Consider the following 24,883-nt stretch of genomic DNA (forward strand, 5'->3'; position numbering starts at 1 on the left):
GCCATTCCAGATAGCCCTAGCTTGCAGGCATGGAAGGACTGGCCTTGAGCATTGGACATATGGAAGCCATCCCATCATAAAGACTAGATGGGCATCTGTAGTTTTGTTTGTAGCACAGGTAAGAGAAACCACAAGGAAGGCAATCAGAATCAATTTCAGCTACGTGTCCATCCTACATACTTTGTAACTTAAATCCTGCCTAAGGGCACAGTCGAATGGATGGGCTTTACAAAGCTTGACACCAAGCTATATATTTATTGAGAAAGTACATATCATTACATGCATTCAGAAATATCAATGCCTTGACTAGAACGTTGTCTTTCCATCTTTGCATTGATAAGCTCTGAAACTCAATCTTAAAAGTTTCTCTCGTTACAAATCAGAATCATGTGAATTCTACAATCAGAAATTATAGATTCTGGTGTAGATCCATTTTCTGTAGCACGATTATACATGTTCAAATATATTTGCACACTTAAAGTCTAATAGCAATTTAATTGAAAATAAAAAAACTAAAGAAATGCAAACTTACTAAATTTATTAATGCAATTATTGCAATCAAAATGTTGATACAGCGTTTAGCAGCAATTAACAGCCCCTGTATATATTTTAAGTAAAAATATTTTAAAAATTCTCTTCACTCAAATTATATTAAAAATCGGAACGCAATATATAATGCTATTAATCATTGATTGTTACAAAACTGAGCTAACAGTACACATTCTGCTACTGAAAAAAAAACTAACCTTTAACAAAAGAGCAAAATAACACCACTGTATCCACAAAGATGTCAAAGCTGGAGCTTATCCACAGCTCACGTTGAAGTCCTCCAACGTTGTGGGGCTGTGTGAGGAGGAAGAGTGGACTTGGTGATCTTCTTGTGTATCCCTAGCTCGTCGTCAGTTCCTAAAGTCAGCGCTTTGATTGGTTAGATTGTATCATGTGCCATTACACACCGGAAGAGAAGTGAACGTCAGCCATATTTTTGTGTAATTCACATAAACCAGTGGCTGTTTGTTTTCATTAAAACTTGCAAAAACAAGGAAAGTAAATGGTTGCAGGAGCTTGGTACGTTGGAAGAAGCACGTGGAGCGGATGCTGAGTCACGTGGCCTCGAATCGTCTGCCAAGTGCCGATGGTCAGCTGATTGATCACATGATTCATAGCCCCCCACCCTCAACATGGCGCTGTCCAGGCTGAGGAGTTTGTGCGGGAGATGTTTAGTTGTCTATTTCAGCCTCACGCTGTTTGTCCTTTTAATCAGTGTGAGTCCAGTATTTGCAACAAGCCCGTCACCCCAAGATTCTGGTTGCGGCTGCACTAGTCGTCGGGAAGTTGCTGGCGATTTCCCTGATACTCCACATGACGCTATCTCATTAGCGAAACAGGCAGCTGCCAAATACTCTAAGGAGGCTAATGTTGTAGGCCAAGAGATCACAGAAGACTACAGGCCAGACTTGGAAAGGCGCACTAATCAGGTAGAGTCCTAGTCAGTCTAACTTAATGTAACCGGACTGGCGTAACTACCTGCAGTGTTACTTTTCACGGTTTCGCTAGCACCAAAAATACGGTATTGATGCAGCGCATCTACGGGCTGTGATCTAAAAGGGTGCTTGTAACTTGTGGACAATGTTAATTACAGTATCTAGACACCTTTTTTAATATGGGTATTGATAAAGTGAAATAAACCCATACAGCTTACACGATCTCCTGCCCCAGAGCCCTTTACACACCAAAAGTACGTCTGAAATGTCGTTGTGCTCTCGGGAAGTTTAATTAAATACCGTGGCTGCAAGGATAGACAGAGATTGGGAATCCTGTGGTGAGTAACTCCTAATTTTCCAAAGCCTGTCCACTGTGCATATACAAGTAAGGAGCGTGGAATACAATCCACCTAATTAAACGAATGAAACTTCAACAAGGCAAACTTGATATTCTCCAGCATAAAGCACATTTGACTGGCACCTAACCTGAAAATATCTCAAAGCTCCACACTCTCAATCACTGACAGTTGCAGCAGTGTGCACCCTCAACAAAATGTTTTGCAGCAACTTGTATGAAAATTTGATCAGGTTCGTGTCTGGTACAGTGTGAATAGCATCTCTGTGATGATGTAAGAGAACAAGACAGAGTTCAGTGGGTTTAGACAGACTTAACCATATCTCTGTAAAATTGCCAATAGTTGACCATTTATATGTAATAATTAGTTGCCAGCTAAATTACTGAAGACCTATCCATCTCTGCTGAGCCAGAATAACAATATATACAACACAACTCAAGATTCCTTCAACAGGATCTTCTAAATCAGTGACTTCTTCCTTGAAAATGACAAGGACAACAGGTGCACCGAACACCACAACAATGCAGCTTTCCCTCCAAGGTACATCCCATCCAAACTATGCCATCATTCCTTCACTTGCTGTATCAAAATCTTGAAATTTCTTAGCTCACAACACTGTGGGTGTCCCTACATGTCAAGGACTGCATTGGTTTAAGGCTGTGGCAGAGATAGGCAATAAATACTGGTCTAGCTATTAACATCCACATTCCATGAAAGAAGAAATAAAAATGCAACTACTGAAAGTGTCTGGTTGGTGACGTTTGTCTTTTCCATAAGAGTTTAATTTTTATTAATTTAATGTGAATTAGCACCCCTAGGTTTTTCCAAAATATCTAGGTTACTTAATTCCTCATTTTCTCAACAGTCATAACAGATAAATAGGATAAAAGGAGGCTATTTGCCAGATTTTTGCTGAGACCAGCTCTTTGAAAGAGCTTTTCACTTAGATGCAACCAGATCTCACTCTGTGCTTTTAGAGTTTTTGTTTTTCAAACATGTATCAAATGTCTTTTTTTTAAATGTTCATTGGACAAAACTGGGACCAAAAATTAACCACAGGATGTACTATCAAGTAATTGGGCAAGTTTTATGAGATTGGCCGCGGTACTGGGAGAACTCCACACTCCTGTTTCTTTCAAAGAGTGCCACATAATGTTCCATTTCCACCTAAGGATACAGACTTTGACATCCTTTCAAATGGTAATATGATGTCTGACCCAATGTTGTACTGAAGTGTCTCATTGAACTAATTAGCTCAAGTCTCTAGGTAGTTGATTCTATGGCTTTCTGACTCTGTCTGGGACAAAAGTGCTGTTAATGACTCAAGGTTTTATACAAAGGATATTGATAGTCATTAGCAGCTGCACCTGATCTGGGAATTGGATGTTCCCACCGCCACTTCAACTTGAGGCTTAGAATCATTGAGTTGTACAGCACAGAAACAGACCTTTCGGTCCAAGTCATTCACACCGAACAAATATCCTAAATAAATCCAGTCCCATTTGGCCCCATTCTCCTCTAAACCCATCCAATTGTGGTTGGTTGGCTCGCCAAACTGGTTCGTCGTTGTTCCCCAGACGTTTCAATGGGATCTTGGGACAAGCAAAGCAGAGACAGGTACGGAAATTCTTCGAAGCCTGGTACTCCATGAAGAAAACCATCAACAAACACATAGAACTCGACCCCATATACTCAGAAAACCCGAAGTGAGGTAATCCAGCTCAACAGACACCGGAGTTTAAAAACCAGGCAGGAAAACGCAACGGCGCTTCATTGGATGCTGCACTGATGACATTACCCAGCACGGTAACGAAACCTCTGCAGAACAACAAACCAGCTTGGCGAGCCAACCAACCATAACACCCACAACCTGAGCTACAAATCTACTCCAAAACCCATCCTATTCATGAGCTCATCCAGATACCTTTTCAATGTTGTAATTGTATCAGCCTCCACCACTTCCTTTGGAGTTCATTCCGTACGTGCATCAAGTTTGTGTGGAAAAAGTTGTCCTTTAGGTCCTTTTTAAATCTTTCCCCTCTCTCCTTAAACCTATGCCTTCTAATTTTGGACTCCCAAACCCTGGGAGATAGACGTTAGCTATTCACCCCATTCATGCTCCCCTGTGATTTTATAAACCTCTATATACCTGTGAAATTTCACTGTTTGTATGTTTTTTCTTGGATGGAACTCTGGTTTCCATTTGTGGAGGAAAAATGCGGTATTAGTTGAGTCATGTCAAACAAACTGTTCCCCCATGACACAAAAGAACTGCATAGAAGGTGATGTGAAATTCATTCATTGCCATCCACAGGGTTAAGAAACATTGTAGGTTTTCTTTTTCAAAAGAAGCATGGAAAATTGACTGGATGTTTTGTGTGTAATGCAGCTGAAGATATTTAATGTAGAATGGCTGATTGCACAGTAGCACAGAGGAGAAGATCTCAGATCAGTCTTCACTAACAGGGTGGATCTCCAGGACCTATAAAGATGTGCATACAGAGGAGAAATGTTTGTCTGAAATTTGAGAAGAAATAATATTGTCCATGTAGCCCTAATATCCTATTCACTTTGATCAATATCAGGTATTACAGGAGAAGTAGTTATTGTTTGGAATACTCCTCAATTTCTAAGTTCAAGGAGATGTACTCTCCAGAATTTTGAATGATTCCTTGACAAAAATCAATTTTGTCCTTAGTCATGTTTTTTTTTGAGCCTGACAGTTTGGATGTCTAGATCTTGACTATTCTTTTATTCCATTTTAGCTATGACTGTCAAAAAACTGGAAGGAAATGACATGACCTATACTGGGCTTACAACTGCGTTTTGGGTTTCTGTGCTATAATATAGAAAGTGTCATCTTTTCACTGGCAAAGTTACTTTCTCATGTTGGCACACTTGTAGAATTGCATGCTAATGATTCCTGGAGCCTGTCACGATGTGCCTAAGCTACTTTTCTACATAATTGCTCAGTATCATGTATCATTTACTTGATGGAATCAATTCTTCAATTTAAGGCTGTTTTCAGCACCAACATTTTGAAGTTTATTACTTTATTCCAAACGGCATGACCAGAATGTGTAGTTACCCACAATAATTCTCGACACTTAAAGGGAATGTTTTCCACTATTTAATTTTCAGTGCATCTTGCTTTGCATTCTTTTCATAATTATTCCACGATGCATGTCAAAGCTGTTGGCTGAAACCTTAATGGAATCAATAGCACCTTGCATGATATTGTGCATCAGCGACTTCCCCAGTTAAGTAAAAGATGCAAGATCTGCATTGCAAATCAATTGTATCTACTGGTATGAAATCCTTGATCATATGATTTTCTTGCTTTTAATAAAGATGGCTATGCTTTGGCAACCAATTAGAGTCATAGTGTCGTACAGCACAGAAACTGACCCTACGGTCCCTCTCGTCTGTATTGGCTAGATATCCTAAATTGATCTAGTCCCATTTGCTAGCATTTGGCCCATATTCCTCTAAATCTTTCCTATTCATATGCTCATCCAGCCTTTTTAAGTGTTGTAGTTGTACCCGCCTCCACCACTTCCTCTGGCAGCGTGTTCCATACACACAACATCCTCTGCATGGAAAAAAATTATCCCTTGGGCCCTTTTCAAATCTTTGCCCTCTCACCTTAACCATATATCCCCTAGTTTTGGACCCCCACCCCCTAATTTAGGAAAAAGATTCTTGACTATTTACCCTATCCATGCCAGTCGCAATTTTTATAAACCTCAATAAGGTCCACCTCCTGTGATCCAGGGGAAAATAGCACCAGCCTATTCAGTCTCTTCCTAAAGCTCAAACCCTCCAGCCCTGCAACATCCTTGTAAATCTTTTCTGCACCCTTTTAAGTTTAACAACAGCCTTCCAATAGAAATCATCACTAGTATGATTGACAACATTTTTCTATATTAATCAGAATGAGATCTAACGATTGATCACCATTATCAATGTATTGTCTCTATGTAAGATGGTGCTGATACCAGGTGGAGTGTTTACCATGGGAACTGATGACCCAGCATTACCTCAGGATGGAGAGGGCCCAGCAAGAAAAGTTCATGTTAAGCAGTTCTACATGGATATGTACGAAGTCACCAATGCCGAATTTGACAGATTCGTTAAAGCTACAGACTACACCACAGAGGTATGAAGCTCTTCAAGTTTTCTAGAGTTCCTTTATCATTGTATTTTGGAGCAAAAATAACTTGCATCCTTCCAGTGTGTTTCTTACTGTGTTTAATTAAAATATCTTCCCTGAACTAGGATGTAATCCATTTACACCCAATAGGCAATAACTTGCATTTAAGATTCAAACTAAATGCCTAACGTTGCTTAACAAAAAAAATCAATGGATGTCAATTTAAAGAACCTGAGGTTAGGAGGTGAGATTAATTGCTTACCTTCCCAGAAAAGAGAACTTCTAGAGGAGAGAAAGTGATTATGGAGGGAACTGTAGAGAACAGGAACTGAAACAAAATTGTCACAGTTTTGGTAGCAGAAACCCAAGGATGTAGTTGGAAGAATGGAGTCTTTGGGGAAGGGAAGCTTGTTGTATGCATTGTGCCCTAGTATTCTGCCTCCAACCTGCTCTACTATTTTGTGTGTCTGCTGGTTGCCCGACAATGGGAAACCTTCGCCGACCGATTGAGCTCAACCCGTGAACAACTTCACTTGCTCCACGAATGCCTCCAAAACCAGGGACTGCTCCACAGCTTGGAGTACAAACCTCCAGTCGACAAAACACAGGTATACAAAATAGCTGAACAGAACAGACAAAGAACGCTAGGGCATAACATGCTAAAAATTGCCCGATGATAGGAAACTCTCGTCGACCGACCGAGCTTGTTGCATAGCTATAGGAACTTAGAGAAACAGGATGGGATGAGGCCCTAGATTGATTTGAATACTGAGCTAGTTAATAAATAACAGATTAAGGTAAACCACTCCATACAGCAAAAGGTTTCCATTCCTTGGCGTGCTTGAAAATGGTAATGATGAGGAGAAAGGATGTTCTCACCTTATCAAATTTGCAAGCCTTGCTGTTTGGCAAAGGCTACATCTGATAGCTTTGAAATGCAGCGCCCATCAGGGTTTTACAGAGTAAATCAATTCCTCACACTTCAGCTGCCTGCAGGCCGAAGGAGCGCGTTAGAATGAATGATTAGAATAGCCTGATCTTTGCCATTTTTCAGTACCCATATCACCAAGTGCCATATTTATACATGTCCTTATAAAACCAATGTGTTTCCAAACGTTGCTGCCATTGTTTCCAAGTGACCTGAAAGATTTTGCCAATTATGGCATGAATAATCCAAGTCTTCCAGTGGCTTCACGTCCTGTGCAAATTTGGCTGAAGAATGAATCGTCTACTAAATTTATACAGTAAAATAAGCATAAGCTATCAATCCTTTACAAGACTGTGACTGGAATAGTGCAGCAAGAATTTGAAACCCATTCACTGTCTTTATAAGCATTCGTTTTCTACCGAAGTGTGCTTTACCTACAGGATGCATTGTAGCTGTTTTTGCCAGCATGTTTCTAAAGCACCCCATAAACCTGTGCCTCCTGAAGGGAGCAGCACCGCCTCTAAGCTCCTCCCAATTGTTGTGCCACTCTGACTTGGTTACCCAAGGAACAATGCTGAAATATGTCTATCTAATGGCGGTTCATTTCTTTAGAAACTAGATTAATGCATGTATTTCTGGCCTACGTAAGCAATTTAAATCAGAGTTAATCACCTTCTGAAGCAGAATGCCTCATAATTGTAAGGACCTGCTGAAAATCCATAGAATCGCTCACTGAAGTGCTAACAGCTTTACTTCTTCAACGACCACTAATGTTAAATTTGAGAGGTCTGTCCCCGTCAAAATTGTTTTTTGCTCCTCTGGTTCTGCACTTGATGTGCCAAGCTAATTTTTTTTTTGAAGATGTTGAATGGCTTTTTTTGTTTTTATGTGGGGGTCCAAGAGATTCCTAATGTTTTGATTTGGTGTATTGTTTGGTTTCTTTAATTGCATGCTTTGTTCGATTACTTTTATATTGGGCAGTCTGTTGGCAACTGAATTTCAATTCCTAGAGGTCTGTTGGGTTTCTCTGGATTGCAAGCTGCCAAAAGTTTGTGTCATGCAACTGTTGCTTTCAAACTGCTACTTTGCCTATCATGCAGCTACCCCAGTATGTTGTCATCACTTTACTGTCATCTCCCAGGCTGCCTAGATTCATTTTCTGGTCTGCTCACTTGGCCCTTATTCCCTTCACTGGCTTAGTCCACCGTGCACTCTACTCTCCTTACCCGCATGCAGAAACGACTTCTCCTGCAGTTATTATGCCATCTGCTCCACACAGGGCCTGCCCCTCTTCTCTTCTTAATCTACATGTTGCCCATGAGTGGTTTCCTTTGGTGTGGTGATGAGCACCATTTGGAGGAGCCTGATCTCCACAGCACCTTGGTGCTGTCAAGCTTCCTGTCAGGAATTTGCTGGAGATTTTCAATGATGACCCCGACTCACTTGGCCTGAATATTGGGAAGTGTGAAGCAGTGGATGTTGATCCCAATCAAACAACCCAGTGCATCCCTGTCACTGGTCCGGGCTGTTGACCTTAAAACTGTGTTTCAAAATCAGCATCCACAACCGTATCTACTCTCTTCTGTCTGCACTTCATCTCCACTTGACCTAAAATCATCTAAAGTGCCATCATCTCCTTGTGACCCAATTTTGTCCAGGGTACCTTTTTGGCTTTCCTTCAGTGGATTGCTGAAATCCTTCACCATGTTGACTTGATACTCACTTCCTCACTTAGCTGTGTTGATTGTTTATTCCCTATGCTCAACATTTATTTTGAATGTCTTCATTCTCTTGCAAATTTTTACTGGCAGCCTGGGCGCACTGCAACTTCCTCTGGTCTCTTGTGGTTTACTTGTGGTGCAGATCCAACCTGCTACAACCTTAAGCTGTCTCTGCCGTGCCTTTTTTTTTTGGAATGTGTATTCCAAACCCACTCCGTTCATTCAGATGGATAGCCAAATGGCACTGTTTGAAGAAGGCAGAGGAGAAGGAATTTTGCTGCTGCCTTGGACGACAGTCAATGGCATACTGCTAACATCTCTCAGCCTCTAATTCAGAGCCTGAGGCTAAAGTTCTGCGGACAAGAGTTTAAATCCCACCATGGCAGGTGGTGAATTTTCAATTTTGAGAAAAACGTTGAATAATAAACTACCTGAAGGGTGACCATTATTGATGGTTGTAAAAGCCTATCATTTTCACTAATGCGCTGAGTGGAAAGGAAATCTACCATGTTTACTTGGTCTCGCCTAATGTGGTTACCCTCTGAAATTCCATAGTAAGCTACTCATTCAAGAGCAATTAGAAGGATGGGCAACATACGCCAGGCTTTGCCAGGGACACCTATTTCACATCATTTTTGAAAAAGACTATCTGGTTATTTATCTCCTTGCTGTGGGAATATGTTGCAGCATTCACATCTGCATTTTGTGGGATGACCTGACGCTATGAAGGACATAGCAAGGAAGTGGTGGTGTATTGGCTATGTCACTAGATTAGTCATCCAGAATCCCAAGCTAAGTTTCTGAGGATGTAGGTTTGAAACCCTCCCTGGCAAAGAGTGAAATTTGTATTCAGTAAAAATAAAGCGGGTTGGAATTAAAAATAAAACTAGTCTTATAGCAAACATGTCTATTGTTGCAAAATCTCATCTGGGTCACTAATGTGCTTTAGGTAAGGAAATCAACTATCCTGGCCTAGCCTGGCCCACGTGGAACTCCAGACCCAGTGCAATGTGATTGACTCTTTGCTGTTTGGGTTGGGCACCCCATAAATTATCTTTTTTTTAAAATGCAAAGGGATAATGGAAAAGGAAAAAAGTCAAGGCTCTTCAATTATATTTATTTTGAAGCAATAATGTGTTGGGCATGACCTAAACTCCCACTACTTGAACGGTCCATTAGACTACGTTTGGGCTGTTTTGTTTTGACTTTGTGCCTCTGTTCCGGAGATTACTAACTTTCCGATCATGAGTTAAACATTGGCTACAAAATATTGGACATTTGGTTGAGGAAAACAGCCTGAGGGAACTGAGGAGACAGTGTGTGTTTGGGGAATGAGTTACAACAAGGCAGTGCAGAGTGGGAAGCAGAGTGGTCAGAATGGAGAATGTAGCTGGCTTTTCAAATAAAATTGAAATCTGATGGACTGAAGAGCACAAATTGCAAGATAGTGAGATGTTTGGTAGTTGCTCATAGGCCAGTTGCTTATCCCAGTATTCTGTCATACCTTGAGCAAGTTATGAACTTTGATTCATTCTGTTGTATCTTAGCATGTTCCCAAGTCAAATACTTAATCGCTCAATAAGCAACACATTATTGTTTCAAAATAAATATAACTGAAGAGCCTCGACTTTTTCCTTTTCCATTATCCCTTGGCATTTTAAAAAAAAAGATAATTTATGGGGTGCCCAACCCAAACAGCAAAGAGTCAATCACATTGCACTGGATCTGGAGTCACGGGTGAGCCAGGCCAGGCCAGGATAGGTGATTTCCTTACCAAAAGCGCATTAGTGACCCAGATGAGATTTTACAGCAATAGACATGTTTTCTATAGACTAGTTTTATTTTTAATTCCAACCCGCTTTATTTTTACTGAATGCAAATTTCACTCTTTGCCAGGGAGGGTTTCAAACCTACATCCTCAGAAACTTAGCTTGGGATTTGGGATGACTAATCTAGTGACATAGCCAATACACCACCACTTCCTTGCTATGTCCTTCACAGCTTCAGGTCATCCCACAAAATGCAGATGCGAATGACCTCTTGTCCATAGAACTGCAAATGTGACGTTTTCATGTTTCTGTGGTACGTGAATTTTATGTAGTGTTTGCAGTTTGCCAGAAATAATAAACACAATGAGCTTCTCAAAAGACACATAACAGTGATAGCATGTCTTATGCTATTGTGTTCTCTCTGATCGCATAAATCTCATTCATAACATTGTCTTAATGTTGGCAGCTCAGCTATGGCCTTTGATAAAAATGAATGTTTGAAGTTAGTCAAAGCAGTATACTAAACTAACTGTTTCATTTGTTTATCTCTATTGTCAAGTTAACATTAATTTTGATTTCTCTCCACAGATACTGTCAGACCTGCTGAGTGTTCCCAGCAATTTCTTCTTTTTTTTTCTGATTTCCTGCATCCGCAGTTATTTTGATTCTCTTATACTGTTTTAATTGTTACTGTATATTCCTGTCATGCATGTCAACATGCTACAAGTGAGTTGAAAAAAAGTCTTGAGGAAGATTAAGTAAAAATGAATTGTGCACTTGTTAAGCCTGAAATACAGTTCTGCAAATAAATCAAGACTGCTTAGAAAGATAGTAGTTTTTTTAATATTAAAGAAGCAGCTTCCTGATCTCCTGTGATAATACATTTATGCAGATCGCTATATGGTGCCATCTTTGTAGCCCACACATTAAACAATGTTAATAATCTATGAAATTCTCTACTCTGTGATTATTTTGGGAAGATTTCCATGCTGTTCCATATTTATTATGACAATTGCCTCCCTCCTATAATAATGATGGTTATTGTTCTTATCCAGACTGATTTCTGTAAGAGAGTGCCATGTGTTACGGACAGGACCAGACCCCCTTAAAATATTTTAGGAAGGTAGCCTGGGTCCTAATTTTTCTTATTTTCAAGGCAAATGTAAAGTGTTCAGTATCAGATGTAATTCGACTGGTCAAACTGCTTGACATTAAGTAAAGTGCATTATATTCAAAAGCTAGAGTTAAAATACAGCAAAGCAAAGAACTTAGAATAATTTAACTCAATTGGCAACTTAACAGAACAATAGATACAGTACCGATTACTAATTAATTATTCCAGCAGCCCATTGTAACAGCCCATAAACACACCCTTTGACATAGTTCAGAAAAGAGATTTTGTCTCAAATACAATCCAGCAGCCCAGGAAGAGAACATCCAGCTTTTGACTGTAGTTGAGAGGGAAAAGTAGCTTCTTCTGCTTCAGTCAACAACATCAACTGCTAAATCTAAAAGCTTAAAAAAAGGTTAGAAATCCTGGTCTGAGAGAGCCGGCCAAACCCATCCAGGCTGGTGAGAGATAGTAGGAATTGTAGATACTGAAGAATCTGAGATAACCAGGTGTAAAGCTGGATGAACTCAACAGGCCAAGCAGCATCAGAGGGGAGGTAGCGGATGCCACAACGGGTACAGCAGATGCAGTATACCACATTAGCAGATGTGCAGGTGAACATCTGTTTGATGTGGAAAGCCTTCTTGGGGCCTAGGATGGGGGTGAGGGGGGAGGTGTAAGGGCAGGTGTAGCACCTGTGGTTGCAGGGAAAACTGTCGGATGAGGTGGGGGTGGAGGGGAGTGTGGAGTGGACAAGGGAGTCACGGAGAGAGTGGTCCCTCTGGAAAGCAGATAAGGGTGGGGAGGGAAAAATGTTTTTGGTGGTGGGGTAGGATTGCAAATGGCGGAAATGTTGGAAGATGATGCGTTGGATCCGGAGGTTGGTGGGGTGGTACATGAGGATGAGGGGGCTTCTGTTTTGGTTGTTATTGCGATGGCATTCGATTACGTATGATTGGATTATAGTTTGGCATAATCTGGTGCAAGGGTATTATGGGTCCACCTACAACACATGGACTGCAGCAGTTCAAGAAGTCTCACTACCATCTTCCCAAGGGTAACGAGGGACTGGCAATAAATCCTGGCCCAGCACCATGAATGAATTTTTTTAAAAAGACTATCCATTTTGTTTGAGATCAGCTTGTGTGAACTCTGGAGGGCCACCTTCAGCTGACAATATGATCCTATTGGTTTGTTGGTAACCTCTCCACTATGGTACAGTCATACCCACCAGCTACTTGGGTTTCTTGCTTGTCATTCTTTGGGGCTTTTCTATTGAAAAGCTTCACATGAACAGCCCTTGCCTATCATAGGCACAATGGTGAGTTCAAAACAAATTTCCATACATCTCTCTTTGAAAATAATAACACTTTAACCAGACCTTCCCATGGACCATTGATTGTACTTTGTCTCTTTTGCTGTTCATATTCTGTAGTTGATTCTCTCTACATTGTTTAAAGCTCCACTTATCACACAGTCACTTGCAAATCCACCCCCCTTGTCCTCTGAAGCAGCATTTTGTAACTCTTTGCTTTCTTCACACAATACAATATCTCCTGTTTTTTTTCCATGTGACCATCAGCGTACTGACCTCTGCTAAACCCCATTGTATGTTCGACTGCAGTTACAGCAGCTGAAAGTGTCCCATTCTAATGTCTGTTGTGCCTCACTTGAGTAGCAGGCTGGAAATCAAGAGCAGCTACTTCCAGAATTGTTACAAAATGTTAAACATTTTAAAACATTGGCAGAATTCCCCAAATTACCCATCTTTTAGAACCAGATGAACAGAGCGTGAACCAAGTCTCTATACTTAACAAGAATAACAGTTTACAAATGAATAGAGTAACTACAGAAATGTTCATGAAAAATCCTTTATATAATTCATTAAAACTGTAATCCACTGACAACCCACCCCCCTCTTACGTACACACGTAAGGGTGGAGGAAAAGCCCGGGAAGCTATGACAGTGCAATGGTCATGCTTATCAGAGTTTATTGAAATGATCTTTTCATTGATCATAACTTTGCTCTTGCTCTTCCTTCCCCAGATATTTTCACTTATTTGTAGTGGGCACAGTGTGACTGGTTCCCGACTGTAAGGGTTTCTGAGTTACTAATTGAAAGTCAAAGATAAGAATCAACTGATGAGGGGAAATGCGTTAGCTCTCTTCAGTCTTGAGGTCCTTGCTACTGCAGAGCAAAAACAACACCCTGTCTTCCAGAGGTCTGTTGACTTAGAAACATAAAGTCCTACAGCATAGAAACAGATCCTTCAATCAAATCAGTCCATGCCAAACAGACTCCCAAACTCGTCCCACCTACAAGCTCATGTCCTGTATCCCTCCTCCAGAAGTTCATTCTATATGCCAGCTACACTCTGTAAAAAATTGTCTTTCATGCCCTTTTTTAAATCTCTCTCCCCTTATCTTAAAAATACACCCCCTAGCCTTGAAACTCCCCATCCAAGGGGTAAGACACCTATACCCCTCATGATTTTATAAACCTCAACTTCCGACAGTCCAGGGGAAAATGTCCCAGCCTTTCATTTATTATAACTTCAACCTTCCATACCTGGCCACATCCTGGTAAAATCTCCTCTGAACCTTCTCTAGCTTAATAATATCCTTCCTATAATTGGGTGACCAGAACTGGACACACTACTCCAGAAAACGCCTCACCAATGCTCTGGACAATCTCAACATGACTTCCCAACTCATATTCAAAGGACTGAACAATGAAGGAAAGCATGCTAAACACCTTCATAACCACAATGTCTATATGTGACATAAACTTCAAAGAATTATGTACCTCAGTCCCCTTGAACTCTCTGTTCTACAATACTACCCAAGGCCTTACCATTACTTGTATAAGACCTGCCCTGATAATTATATCAAATGTAATATTTATGACCAAACATTGTGATCCACAAGTTGTTCAGCAACATGGGAGTGAATTACAGTTGTTGGCAGACAGGCAAATCTTTGTTATTGACAACAGGTCACCACTTCACAGACCAATCAGCTACTTGTTGCTAGACAAATCTCCATTCATAGATCACTAAGTGTGGAGCTGGATGAACACAGCAGGCCAAGCAGCATCTTAGGAGCACAAAAGCTGATGTTTCGGGCCTAGACCCTTCATCAGAAAAAAATGAAGGGTCTAGGCCTGAAACGTCAGCTTTTGTACTCCTAAGATGCTGCTTGGCCTGCTGTGTTCATCCAGCTCCACGCTTTGTTATTTCAGATTCTCCAGCATCTGCAGTTCCCATTATCCCTCTCCATTCATAGATCATTCTGTGTACTAAGTAACTTGCTTTTCAAAAATGCAGTAATCTTTCAACTGTCTTGGCTTTTAAACCAGTCCTTTCCCCATTTCAGCCCACAATCAAAAATACAAAGATAAAAAGATATGGTCTTTGGCAACAATGATAACATCATCACATAGAGAAGGAAGATAAAGTGTTACACTTGTACAGTAAGGTATGATGTTATGTCTGAACATATTGGGATGCTAATCTGAGAAAAAAGGAGCTTTTCAACAAATCATTGTTGACTTGTGGCTTTAAGTCACATTCCTCCCTGCCCCACAATAATCTTCGATTTCCTTGTTAATCAAAAATCTGTCTTACTTAGCCTTGAATATAATCAATGGCCTACTCTCCACTGGTTACTGGGAATAGAATTTCAAACATTAGCAATCCTCAAAGAAGTTGTTCCTTTTCAAATCTATTCATCCGCATAATACCATATGCTCTTAACTTCAGTCAACTTTTGTGTGGCTACCTTAACACATGTATTTTGGAAATCCAAAAGCACTTACGTTTAAACTGTATCCTCTAGTTCTTTATTCCCTGCTGAGGGGAAACATCCTCTCTGCATCTACCCTAATGTAATTGTTTACATTGTTTACTGTCTTTCACCTTCAGTAAGCATAGATCCAATATGAGCAAGATACTGGAAATTTGAAATTTCTTCAGTATTTTGTGCTTTTTACTCAAGTCTTGTCACATCTGTGGAGAGCAGAACTGTTGATGTTTTGAGTCAGTATGAGTCTTCAGAACTGAAAGGTCTTCAGTTTTTAGCCTCTTCAGTTGTGGAGAGCCATGTTAGGCTTGAAACATTAATTTTTGTTTCTCTGTCCAAGTATAGGTCTGACCTGTCCAATGCTAACCGATCAGGCAACATGTCAGGAAACAGCCTAATGCACCTTCTCTAAACTGCTTCCTATGCAAGTATATTTTCCTTTTTAGTCAAGTGACCACATCTATACACAATACCCTAGTTATGGTTTCACTAATGCCCTGTACAGTTATAACAAAGCTACTCTAATTTTATACACCATTGCCCTCACCGTCCTCCCCTACCCCCCATGCAGTAAAGGCCACCACGCTGTTTATTTCTTGCTGTATTTGCGTGCTGATTTTTAGTGATTCATGGGGAACATGCGGGTTCCTGCGGAGCAGCATTCTGCTGTCTCTCTATTTAAGTAATGTTCTGTTTTACCATTCTTACTGCCAAACTGGACAAATTCTCATTTTACCTTATTCTAATCCATTTGCAATTTTTTTTTGCCAACTCTCTCAACCTAACTGTATCCATTTGCAAACAACTTGTACTTGCACGGCTTGCCTTCTAACCTAACCATGAAGCGTTGTGAATTGGACGGCCAGGCAGTCAACCCCTCCGTTCAATTAGTTTGCAATTGGTTAAGCCCCCAGCACTGATCCTGTGGCACTCCACTTGTTAGAGTTTGCCCACTTGAGGGTGACCCGTCTATCCCAAATTTGTTTCCTGATAACCAGCCAATCCTGGTCTCCGTACTAATACATCACCTCACAATGCTGAATGATCTTAACTTGTTCAGTCTCCTCTTGTTTGGACTGAAAACAACAAATGCTGGAAATCGCAGCGGGTCAGGCAGCATCCATGGAGAGAAAGTTTTGAGTCTAGGTGACTCTTCACCAGAGCTTCAGCTAGATGCTGCCTGACACACTGTGATCTCCAGCAATTTTTGTTTGCAGTTCAGATTCCAGCATCTGCAGTAATTTGCTGCCCCTGTTGTTTGGAACCTTGGAGGAGACTGGTACAATAACAACACTTGAAAGGTATCTGGATGGGTATATGAATAGGGAGGAGTTAGAGGGATATGGGCCAATACTGGCAAATGGGACTAGAGCACTTGAGGATATCTAGTCAGCATGAATGATTTAGACTGAAAGGTCTGTTTCCACACTGTACACCTCTATGATTCGAATGAATGCATTTTAGAAATCCAAATGCACTAATCTACTGGCATCCCCTTTATTCACCCTGCATGTTACAGCGTCTAAAAGCTCTAATAATTTTCAGACAAATGCTCTGCAAATAATATTCCCTGTACATTGTACATCTGTCAACAATGGCACTGCTTGAGTCAACAGTGCAGATCCATTATTATAGCTGCCTTTAGAAGCAGTGAATAGCACTCAGGTTGGGAATTTCTACTGCCCTGTTTCCATCTGCGAGTAGTTGGAGGAAGAAATGTCCAGGCATGAAGTGCAGTCATTAGCATGAAGACAACTTTGGAGTTGAATGGGTGTACGAATATAAAAATCAGGAGCAGGAGTTGGCTTTTCGGTCCCTCCAGCTTGCTCTCCTATTCCATAACATCATGGTTGATCTAATTATAGCCTGAACCTGCTCCACAGAACACTTTGACTCTTTCGTTCGTCAATAATCTATATACCTCTGCCTTAACAATGCTCAGTGACCTGCGTCCGCTATACTCTAGAAGTAGAATTCCAAAGGCTGAGGACCTTCTGAGAATGCATTGCCTTTTAACTTGTATCAATTGTCAGACCCTTTCATTTTTTAAACTGTGCCGCTCCATCTAGTCTGTCCTAGAAGGTGAAGCACCCTTTCAGCATCCACCTCCTCAAATCCTTATGAAATCAGTGTCTCCTGTGTTTCTCCTTCATGCAAATAGACAGAAGAAAGCAAATGCACAAATCTTTTAATTACCTCAATATGGTATTCGATATGCGACTGAGACTTACAGAAACAAAACTGGAAGTTTGAAACAATCAGAGCAGCACTCCAGCGTGCAAATGAATGAGAAAACAAGACCCTAACTTGGCTGCAGTTAACAACCAATTATTGTTTGTTTCCCCATCAGGCAGAAAAATTTGGAGACTCTTTTGTGTTTGAGGGGATACTTAGTGACAAAGTGAAGAGCACCATTACCCAAGCTGTAAGTATCATGTGTACATTGACCTGCACGTTACTAAAGGTTGTGACCAGTTGTCAATGAGATGGAATCGTGCCTTAAGTTCTCGAGTTTTATCTTACTGCGGGTGAAAATATTTAACCAGGTTTCTCGTCAGTGGAAGCATGTGGAATATCATATATCATCAATTTTGAAAGCACTCATGCACATGCATTCTCTGTGGGTGTCTATTCACCTATATATTAAAGTTTCCCATTTAGACTCTTGTTGTTTTTAAATGTAGTTTCATGCTGAGACTTAAACTCTTTGTGAACCTTTTTCTGCCTCTTCTCATGTAATATCCCCATTACCCAGAGGTTGTTGATCAGGATTCTGTGATGCCACTTGATCCAAATGGGTTGAGTAGAAAAAGGCAAGTCTCAAGCATTTCACCAGCTGATCTGGAGATTGGCAACAGCATGGGTTCGATGTCAAACGTCATGCGCTAACCAACTGAAATATCTGACCCTACTTATGAAACTTTTAGAATGTAAACTCTGTATGTAAACAGTTTCCTTTACCAGAACCAGATATGACCAGTAGGCAGCCCTGTACAACCTACTGAAGGTCCTTCGCAAATCCCCGTACTCTTGTCTATCAAAGAGCCTTTGTTTATCGTCTGTTGACAGCATCGTAAAAAGTCTGTTGATATTTTAACACTTCTACTGACTCCTGAAAGAATAGATCCAATGTTGCATGTTTAAAAAATGTTTGTTATAATAAATTAAATGAAATGAACAATTGTGTTTACATAAAAAGCAGTTTGCCCTGTGGTATCTGTTGTCTACGCTTTCCTTTGGTGCCTAATGCAATTGTCAACCCTGCTTGACGTTTGCTTCAAGCAGCACGTTGCAGCTCTATAAATGCTTTGAGTCGTTCCAATTTTACTGTACTCTGATGTCTTGCCATGTGTGATGCAGTGAATTACATTCCAGTTGGCAACCATATGGCTGAATGTTGAAATCATGTGATATTAATAAGCCATATAGAGTTGATTGCAACTTCAATAAGGATTATAGGCTTCAAATGCCAATTGGTGTTCTTGAAGGAACACTCATGGGCTCAGACGTAAACACCTCCGAGCACAAGTGCTTGGAAAAGTGCTCTAGTAAGTTTGTGACTCATCCACATTTTTCTGTGTTTTGTATAGAAATCAATGTGTGGATCTGGTCTGAACCAGGAAAAGACTACAATGAATTAAATATGAGTTTTTTCTTTAAACCTCAATGGCATTAAAGTTGATAATAGACAAAACTTGGTGAAGTCATAGCATCATGCGTCATACATACATCAAGTCTGTATGGCCAACTTGTCAATCTTTTGATCTGAGTTTTCATTTTCATAATTGCTGCAAGTGCCATATTGGCATTGGCTACTAAGACATATACATGATTATGTGTGGTTAACTGAGTATATATGCAAGCAAGAATAAGGCAATTATCACTTGGCAAGTCGAATCGCAAGGTTGGGTGTGCTATGGGATGAGAGATACGATTGGCTTCAGGTCTAATATGTTTGGTTGATGAAGTGGATAGGGATGATAAGAATTTTTCTTTTCATCTCACTATTGCACTCCTTTGATTGTCTGAGCTGAGTACCCACAGGATGAAGATTCATTATGTTTGTACAGCTGCTATGATGATCTTTCAGACTGACGTGTGCCCCAGGCACTTTACGCAAGTGTTTATCTTGGCAAGTTTTGGGAAATGTGAGTTGCATCAAAAAATTGGGGCTTTGCTTGTCATCCTGTAGGCAGTTAGTAGAGGATGGGACTAGTCCCAGCTCTTGTAGGATTGGCGACAAGACCCTAGAGAGAGTAGTTATGAATAATTAATGTTTTTATTGCATCTATTGGGCTTATTAGTCAAGGTGTCCTGTTTCCATCCTTCTGGCACAGGAGCAGCAAAATCACCTGGGTTTCAATTCTCCTCAACAACAACTGATGTTGCCATCACCACCATTTTTTAGAATAAAGCAACTTCTGGAAATTTCCATGATAATCAGGCCAAGCCCTATCATTGTTGATGCACCTTGCTATTATGAAATAAAAACAGAAAATTCTGGAGAAACGCGGCACATTGGCAGCATTAGACAGTTCATCTTTGTCAGAACCTGAGGAAAGGTGCTCCTTTCTTCCTCTTCCTCCAAAGATTGCCCAATGATGAGTGTTTCCAGTTTCATCTGTTGTCAGACTCTGGTGTCTGCAGTATTGTGCCCACCTCTCTCAATGTTAACACTGCTGCATATTACATGTATCCAAAATAGTTCTTCCCTCCCTCACACACCTTGCAACTTCTGCAAACACTGCACGCTTGGATCATAGTCATCAGAAAGGTTCCAGTGAAGCCCCAATTTGCCAATGTGAGTCTAGAACATGAGTGGTGATGGAGCATGAGCAATTGGAGCCAAGAACAGCAAATCCACCTCATTCTGTACCCTCCAGTGGCAATTGTCAGAACCAGTTGCTTCACTGATCAGTTAACCCAGTGGTCACCAGAAGCAAACTGGCAACTTCCTGCTTTCATGCTCGTCTACACAGAGTCCATAGAGTTGTACAGCACGGAACAGATTTTTCGATCCCACTCATCTGCGCTGACCGGATATCCTAAATCGATTTAGTCCCCTTTGCCAGCGTTTGACCCATATCCCTCTAAATGCTTCCTATCCATGTACCCATCCAGATGTCTTTTAAAGGCTGTAATTGGACCAGACTCCATCACTTCATCAGGCAGTTCATTCCATATACCCACCACCCTCTGTGTGAAAAAGTTGCCCCTGAGTTCCCTTTTATATCTTTCCCCTTTCATCTTAAACCTTCGCCCTCTAGTTTTGGACTCCCGTACCCTGGGGAGAAAACCTTGGCTATTCACCCTATCCATATCTCTCATGATTTTATAAACCTTGAGAAGGTCACCCTCCGCCTCCCATGTTCTGGTGAAAATAGTCCCAGCCTATTCAACCTCTCCCTTTAGCTCAAACTGTCCAACCTTGGCAAGATCCTTGTAAATCATTTCTGCACCCCTTCAAGCCTAACACCATCACTCCGATAGCAGGGAGACCAGAATTGAATGCAGTATTCTAAAACTGGCTTACCCAATGTCCTGTACAGCCGCAGCATGACCTCCCAACTCCTGTTGGTACTCCGAATCAAACTATCTGGATCATGTGTACTGTCTTTACCATTTGGAGGATAAAGCTTTTATTTACAAAATCTTTTTATTGTGAGGTTACAGTCTGAGCCTTTAACTTCAGACTGGCACTTGATACACTCGTATGGGTGAACCAGTTTGATTGCTGCATCTTTGACTTCTGTTTTGGTTGGTAAGTGAACCAAGTAGACCCAGTGGGCAAAGCCAGTTCAGTTCTTTGATGAGATATTGGGGCCAAAGCTTTCTGCTTGGATGGCTGGAGCAAATTTAGGACAGTCTCAAATCCACTTCTAACAGTTTTGGAAGCACTCCATTTAAAAGAAAAATCACTCTTAATCAAGCATTCACACTTGTGTCAGCTGCATTAATGGGGATTTTAAAAAACCGAAGACAAAACGAAAAACTAGCAATCCGCAGCTGGCTCTATTTGACCTTTGAGAGCTTGAGATTGATGTTAGGGGATGAAAGTGGGTGACGTGTTTTACCAAAATCTTGCCATCCTTCCCCTAAGAAGAGAAGAAATTTGAGGCAAGTGAAAAGCAAACTTCTTTAATGAAGAAGAACACCTCACAGTTGAATTATCTTTATGCTCAGGTCTGATAATGGTAGAACTTAAATGCACTTGGGATCTTGGGATTTATTTTTTGGACGTGGGAACCATCCAAACAGATTTCTCAAATATTAAAGACTTGGAAAGAATTTATGTTGTCTCTGTTTAATTTTCATTCTGTAGAGATGCGCTGAGGAAGCTTACAATCTCATTATTCCCAACATGGATAGCATCAATACAAATGCCCAAACCTGTTAATGATTGTTTGCAAATTTGATTGCTTTCCATGGAATTTTGCAAAGCACAGAAGAATTTGAACCTGTTTGTCCCCAAAATGAACATGATTCAAAAGAATGCCTCCTGATCAATTCTGTGGCAGGTGCTTGGCCTAGATTCACCACATAAAACAGTAGATGTTCTCAATCTGAAATAAAAACGCTAAGTGCACAAAAAGACAAAAGACTGAGGTTTCTTGAGTTCCTCTCATCAGCAGTGGTGTAATCAGGCTGCAGAAGGTTTTCTTTTGCTGTGACAAATTGAACTGGAGAGTGGAAGTACTGTAGGTTAAGATGCTAACTGTTTTGGGCAACTGGTGAGGGGAATCATATCCTGTAAATATTTTTAAAAGTTAGCACATCGAACCTCACCTGAAATAATATGCATACTTTCTGTTACTGTGGTATTTTGTGTTAAATTTCCCTTATGCCCCTGTGAGACAGATGCAGTGAAATTGGGATTAGCTACCCACACTCCATGATTTAAAAATAACCCTGGTACCATTGTGCCAGTTAGTTTGATGTAATGTTATTCATTCACCATTATTTAGTCTGCAGCTATCCATTCCTAATGAAGTTGGCTAAGTTTGTTTACATCCCTGATGAGTTTACATATCCTTTGTCTCTTCATATGTTCTGTAGTCGCTATTTCAGTACCAGTATTACAAAAGGGGTGAATTACAATCTTACCTCTCTCTCTCTCTCTCTCTCTGTCTTCCTGCCCTAGTTTTGCAGTCATTACAGTCTAGATTCAGTGTCTATTAATAATTTCTGTTTCTCTTTAAGTAACCTAATTTAAAATCACTACAACTATTAATAGGCTATATATAGAGACATATATGCGTGCACATCCTAGTTTTAAATCATCTGTGTCTTAAACTTCTCCCTCAGCCTAAAATGTATTGGAAGAATGGAATTCAATTTAGTTCCTTGGGTACCTGTGCATCTTTTTCAACTTGGCTGACTTTCTGCTTTGATTTCTATCTGTTCTCCCCTCATCACCTTTAAACTCTATCACAGTTTTTATAGTTAGTTTATGATGGTGTGGGTCATTTAGATTTTCTTTCCTGTACATGTGACATCTCTACAATGAGCCACAAACTATAGGTGTGCAGAAACGGGATTTAGCTTCTCTCTCTTTTTCTTTCCTTTCAAACCCGCCCATGTTTTTCCCACACAGCCCTCTGGGCAATACAACTTAAGCAATTTTTTTTTGGTTGTTTATTTCATTGCTTTCTGTGGAAGCCTGCAGTGTTGTCTGATATGAAACCAGCAGCATGAAGATACGTCATTAGATGTGGGAAGTGATTTGAGAAATTGCGAGTTCATGAAAAGTGCTACATAAATGTCAAGTTGTTTCTTTATTCCTTTTTAAGCCTTGTAGATCGGAATTAACTGGGGTTGAATTCCCCGAATGTAATTTAGAAAAGTGATTTCAGCTGGCACAGCAGAACGAACACTATCATGATCTTCTCTACCCTTTGGTTGTGGAGAATCAGTCAACTTTCTTATACTCTTGATCCCTGTCCATTGAATCTACAGCATATGTCAATGTGATTGTATTAATCAAAAACAAAGTTGCTGGAAAAGCTCAGCAGGTCTGGCAGCATGTGTGAAGGAAAAAACAGAGTTAATGTTTTGGGTCTGGTGACCCTTCCTCAGAACTGTTCTGAGGAAAAAGGGCCACTGGATCCAAAGCGTTAACTTTGCTTTTTCTTTCACAGATGCTGCCAGACCTGCTGAGCTTTCCAGCAACTTTGTTTTTGTTCTTTATACACTGCATCCTCAGTTCTTTCGGCTTTTTTTGGTTATTTTAATCAACCTGTTCTCACTAGTTATGATATACTCTGGAGCAGGATAGACATGAACCTGAGCCTCCTTGTTGAAAGGTAGGGACATTGTCGCTGTACCACAAGACCATTCAATGCTAATTTTGTTTTATATCCAGAAGCGCTGTTACTACTGATGTTTTATTCCATGCCAGTAAATCACCTCTGTTTTTGTTTTCCTTCTATTAATGGAATAAATCAATAAATCATCCAATTTTTACCAAGGGCGGCACGGTGGCTCAGTGGTTAGCACTGAGAGCCAGAGACCAAAGTTTAATTCCAGCCGCAAGTGTCTGTCTGTCTGGAGTTTGCACACTCTCCCTGCGTCTCCGTGGGTTTCCTCTGGGTGCACCAGTTTCCTCCCACAGTCCAAAGGTGTGTGGTTTAGGTGGATTGGCCATGCTAAATTGCCCTATAATGTCCAGGAATGTGCAGGTTAGGTGGGTTAGCCATGGGAAATATAGAGTTAGAAGGATAGGTTAGGGGTGTGGGTCTAGGTGGGGATGCTCTTCAGAGGACTGGAGTGGACTCAGTGGGCCGGATGGCCTGCTTCCACATTGTAGGGATTCTGTGATTCCGTGAATTGCTTAATTTACACCCAAAACCCATTAAGGGCAACGCAATAACGGGGAAGGAGCTCTATGCTAATAATTTTTTTCTTATCAACCTGTTCAAAGATGTTATGACGCATCTCTGGACCAGGTGGGACTTGAACTCAGGTCCCCTGCTCAGAGATGGAGACAGTACCACTGTGCAGCAAGAGCCCCCTGCTGCACTGATTTCTTTTTATTCTTTTTCCTTCAGTGCTAAAAGTGTGGATACGAAGCAGCTCAATACTGTGATTCTCCTGTCTGATAAATAGCTTAGTGCTATTGACATTGTAGCATAGGGCACCCTTCTCCTGTGTAGCCAGAAATATTAATCAACTGCTTCAACCGAGGAGGTGAAAGAAAAATACAGCACGTTGAAAACATTATGACCTCAACCAGATACTATCTGTTTTGCCAATAGTTCAGTGCCTTGGTATCACAATGTACTTTCAATCATATTTTATCTCGGTGATAAAAAAAACTGAGATTAAGAATAATCATGTGTCTCTTACATCATTGTTATCAGGACCATGTTTACTGTAACCTAACTAGCAGGCCAGTGGGAGATTATTTGACTGTGGTGGAAAGCTGTATTCCCAAAGTTACAGTTTTGTAATGCCTGCAATTCACCTCGAAGTGTAACCATTTTTGAAAGCTAAACATTCTGCGTGAATTGCAGCTCTGAACTATAAAAACGAACATAGCTGCTGCAGAGCTGGGGGAATT

The 24,883-nt window shown here is 40.7% G+C and overlaps 1 protein-coding gene across 2 annotated transcripts in view; it reads left to right on the top strand.

Annotated features, from left to right (window-relative positions):
* Positions 1–959: 959 nt before the first annotated feature.
* The window catches only part of sumf1 (sulfatase modifying factor 1), a 175,387-nt gene continuing 151,463 nt past the window's right edge, over positions 960–24,883 (top strand). For both annotated transcript variants that reach the window (XM_059649972.1, XM_059649973.1), the window contains exons 1-3: positions 960–1,478; positions 5,826–5,999; positions 17,675–17,749. In XM_059649972.1, coding sequence (XP_059505955.1) covers positions 1,182–1,478; positions 5,826–5,999; positions 17,675–17,749 — 546 coding nt within the window. In that variant the 5' untranslated portion in view covers positions 960–1,181. The remainder of the gene's footprint in view (positions 1,479–5,825; positions 6,000–17,674; positions 17,750–24,883) is intronic.

This window comes from Stegostoma tigrinum, chromosome 11 (genome assembly GCF_030684315.1).
Source record: "Stegostoma tigrinum isolate sSteTig4 chromosome 11, sSteTig4.hap1, whole genome shotgun sequence".
In the NCBI taxonomy this organism is placed as follows: Eukaryota; Metazoa; Chordata; class Chondrichthyes; order Orectolobiformes; family Stegostomatidae; genus Stegostoma; species Stegostoma tigrinum.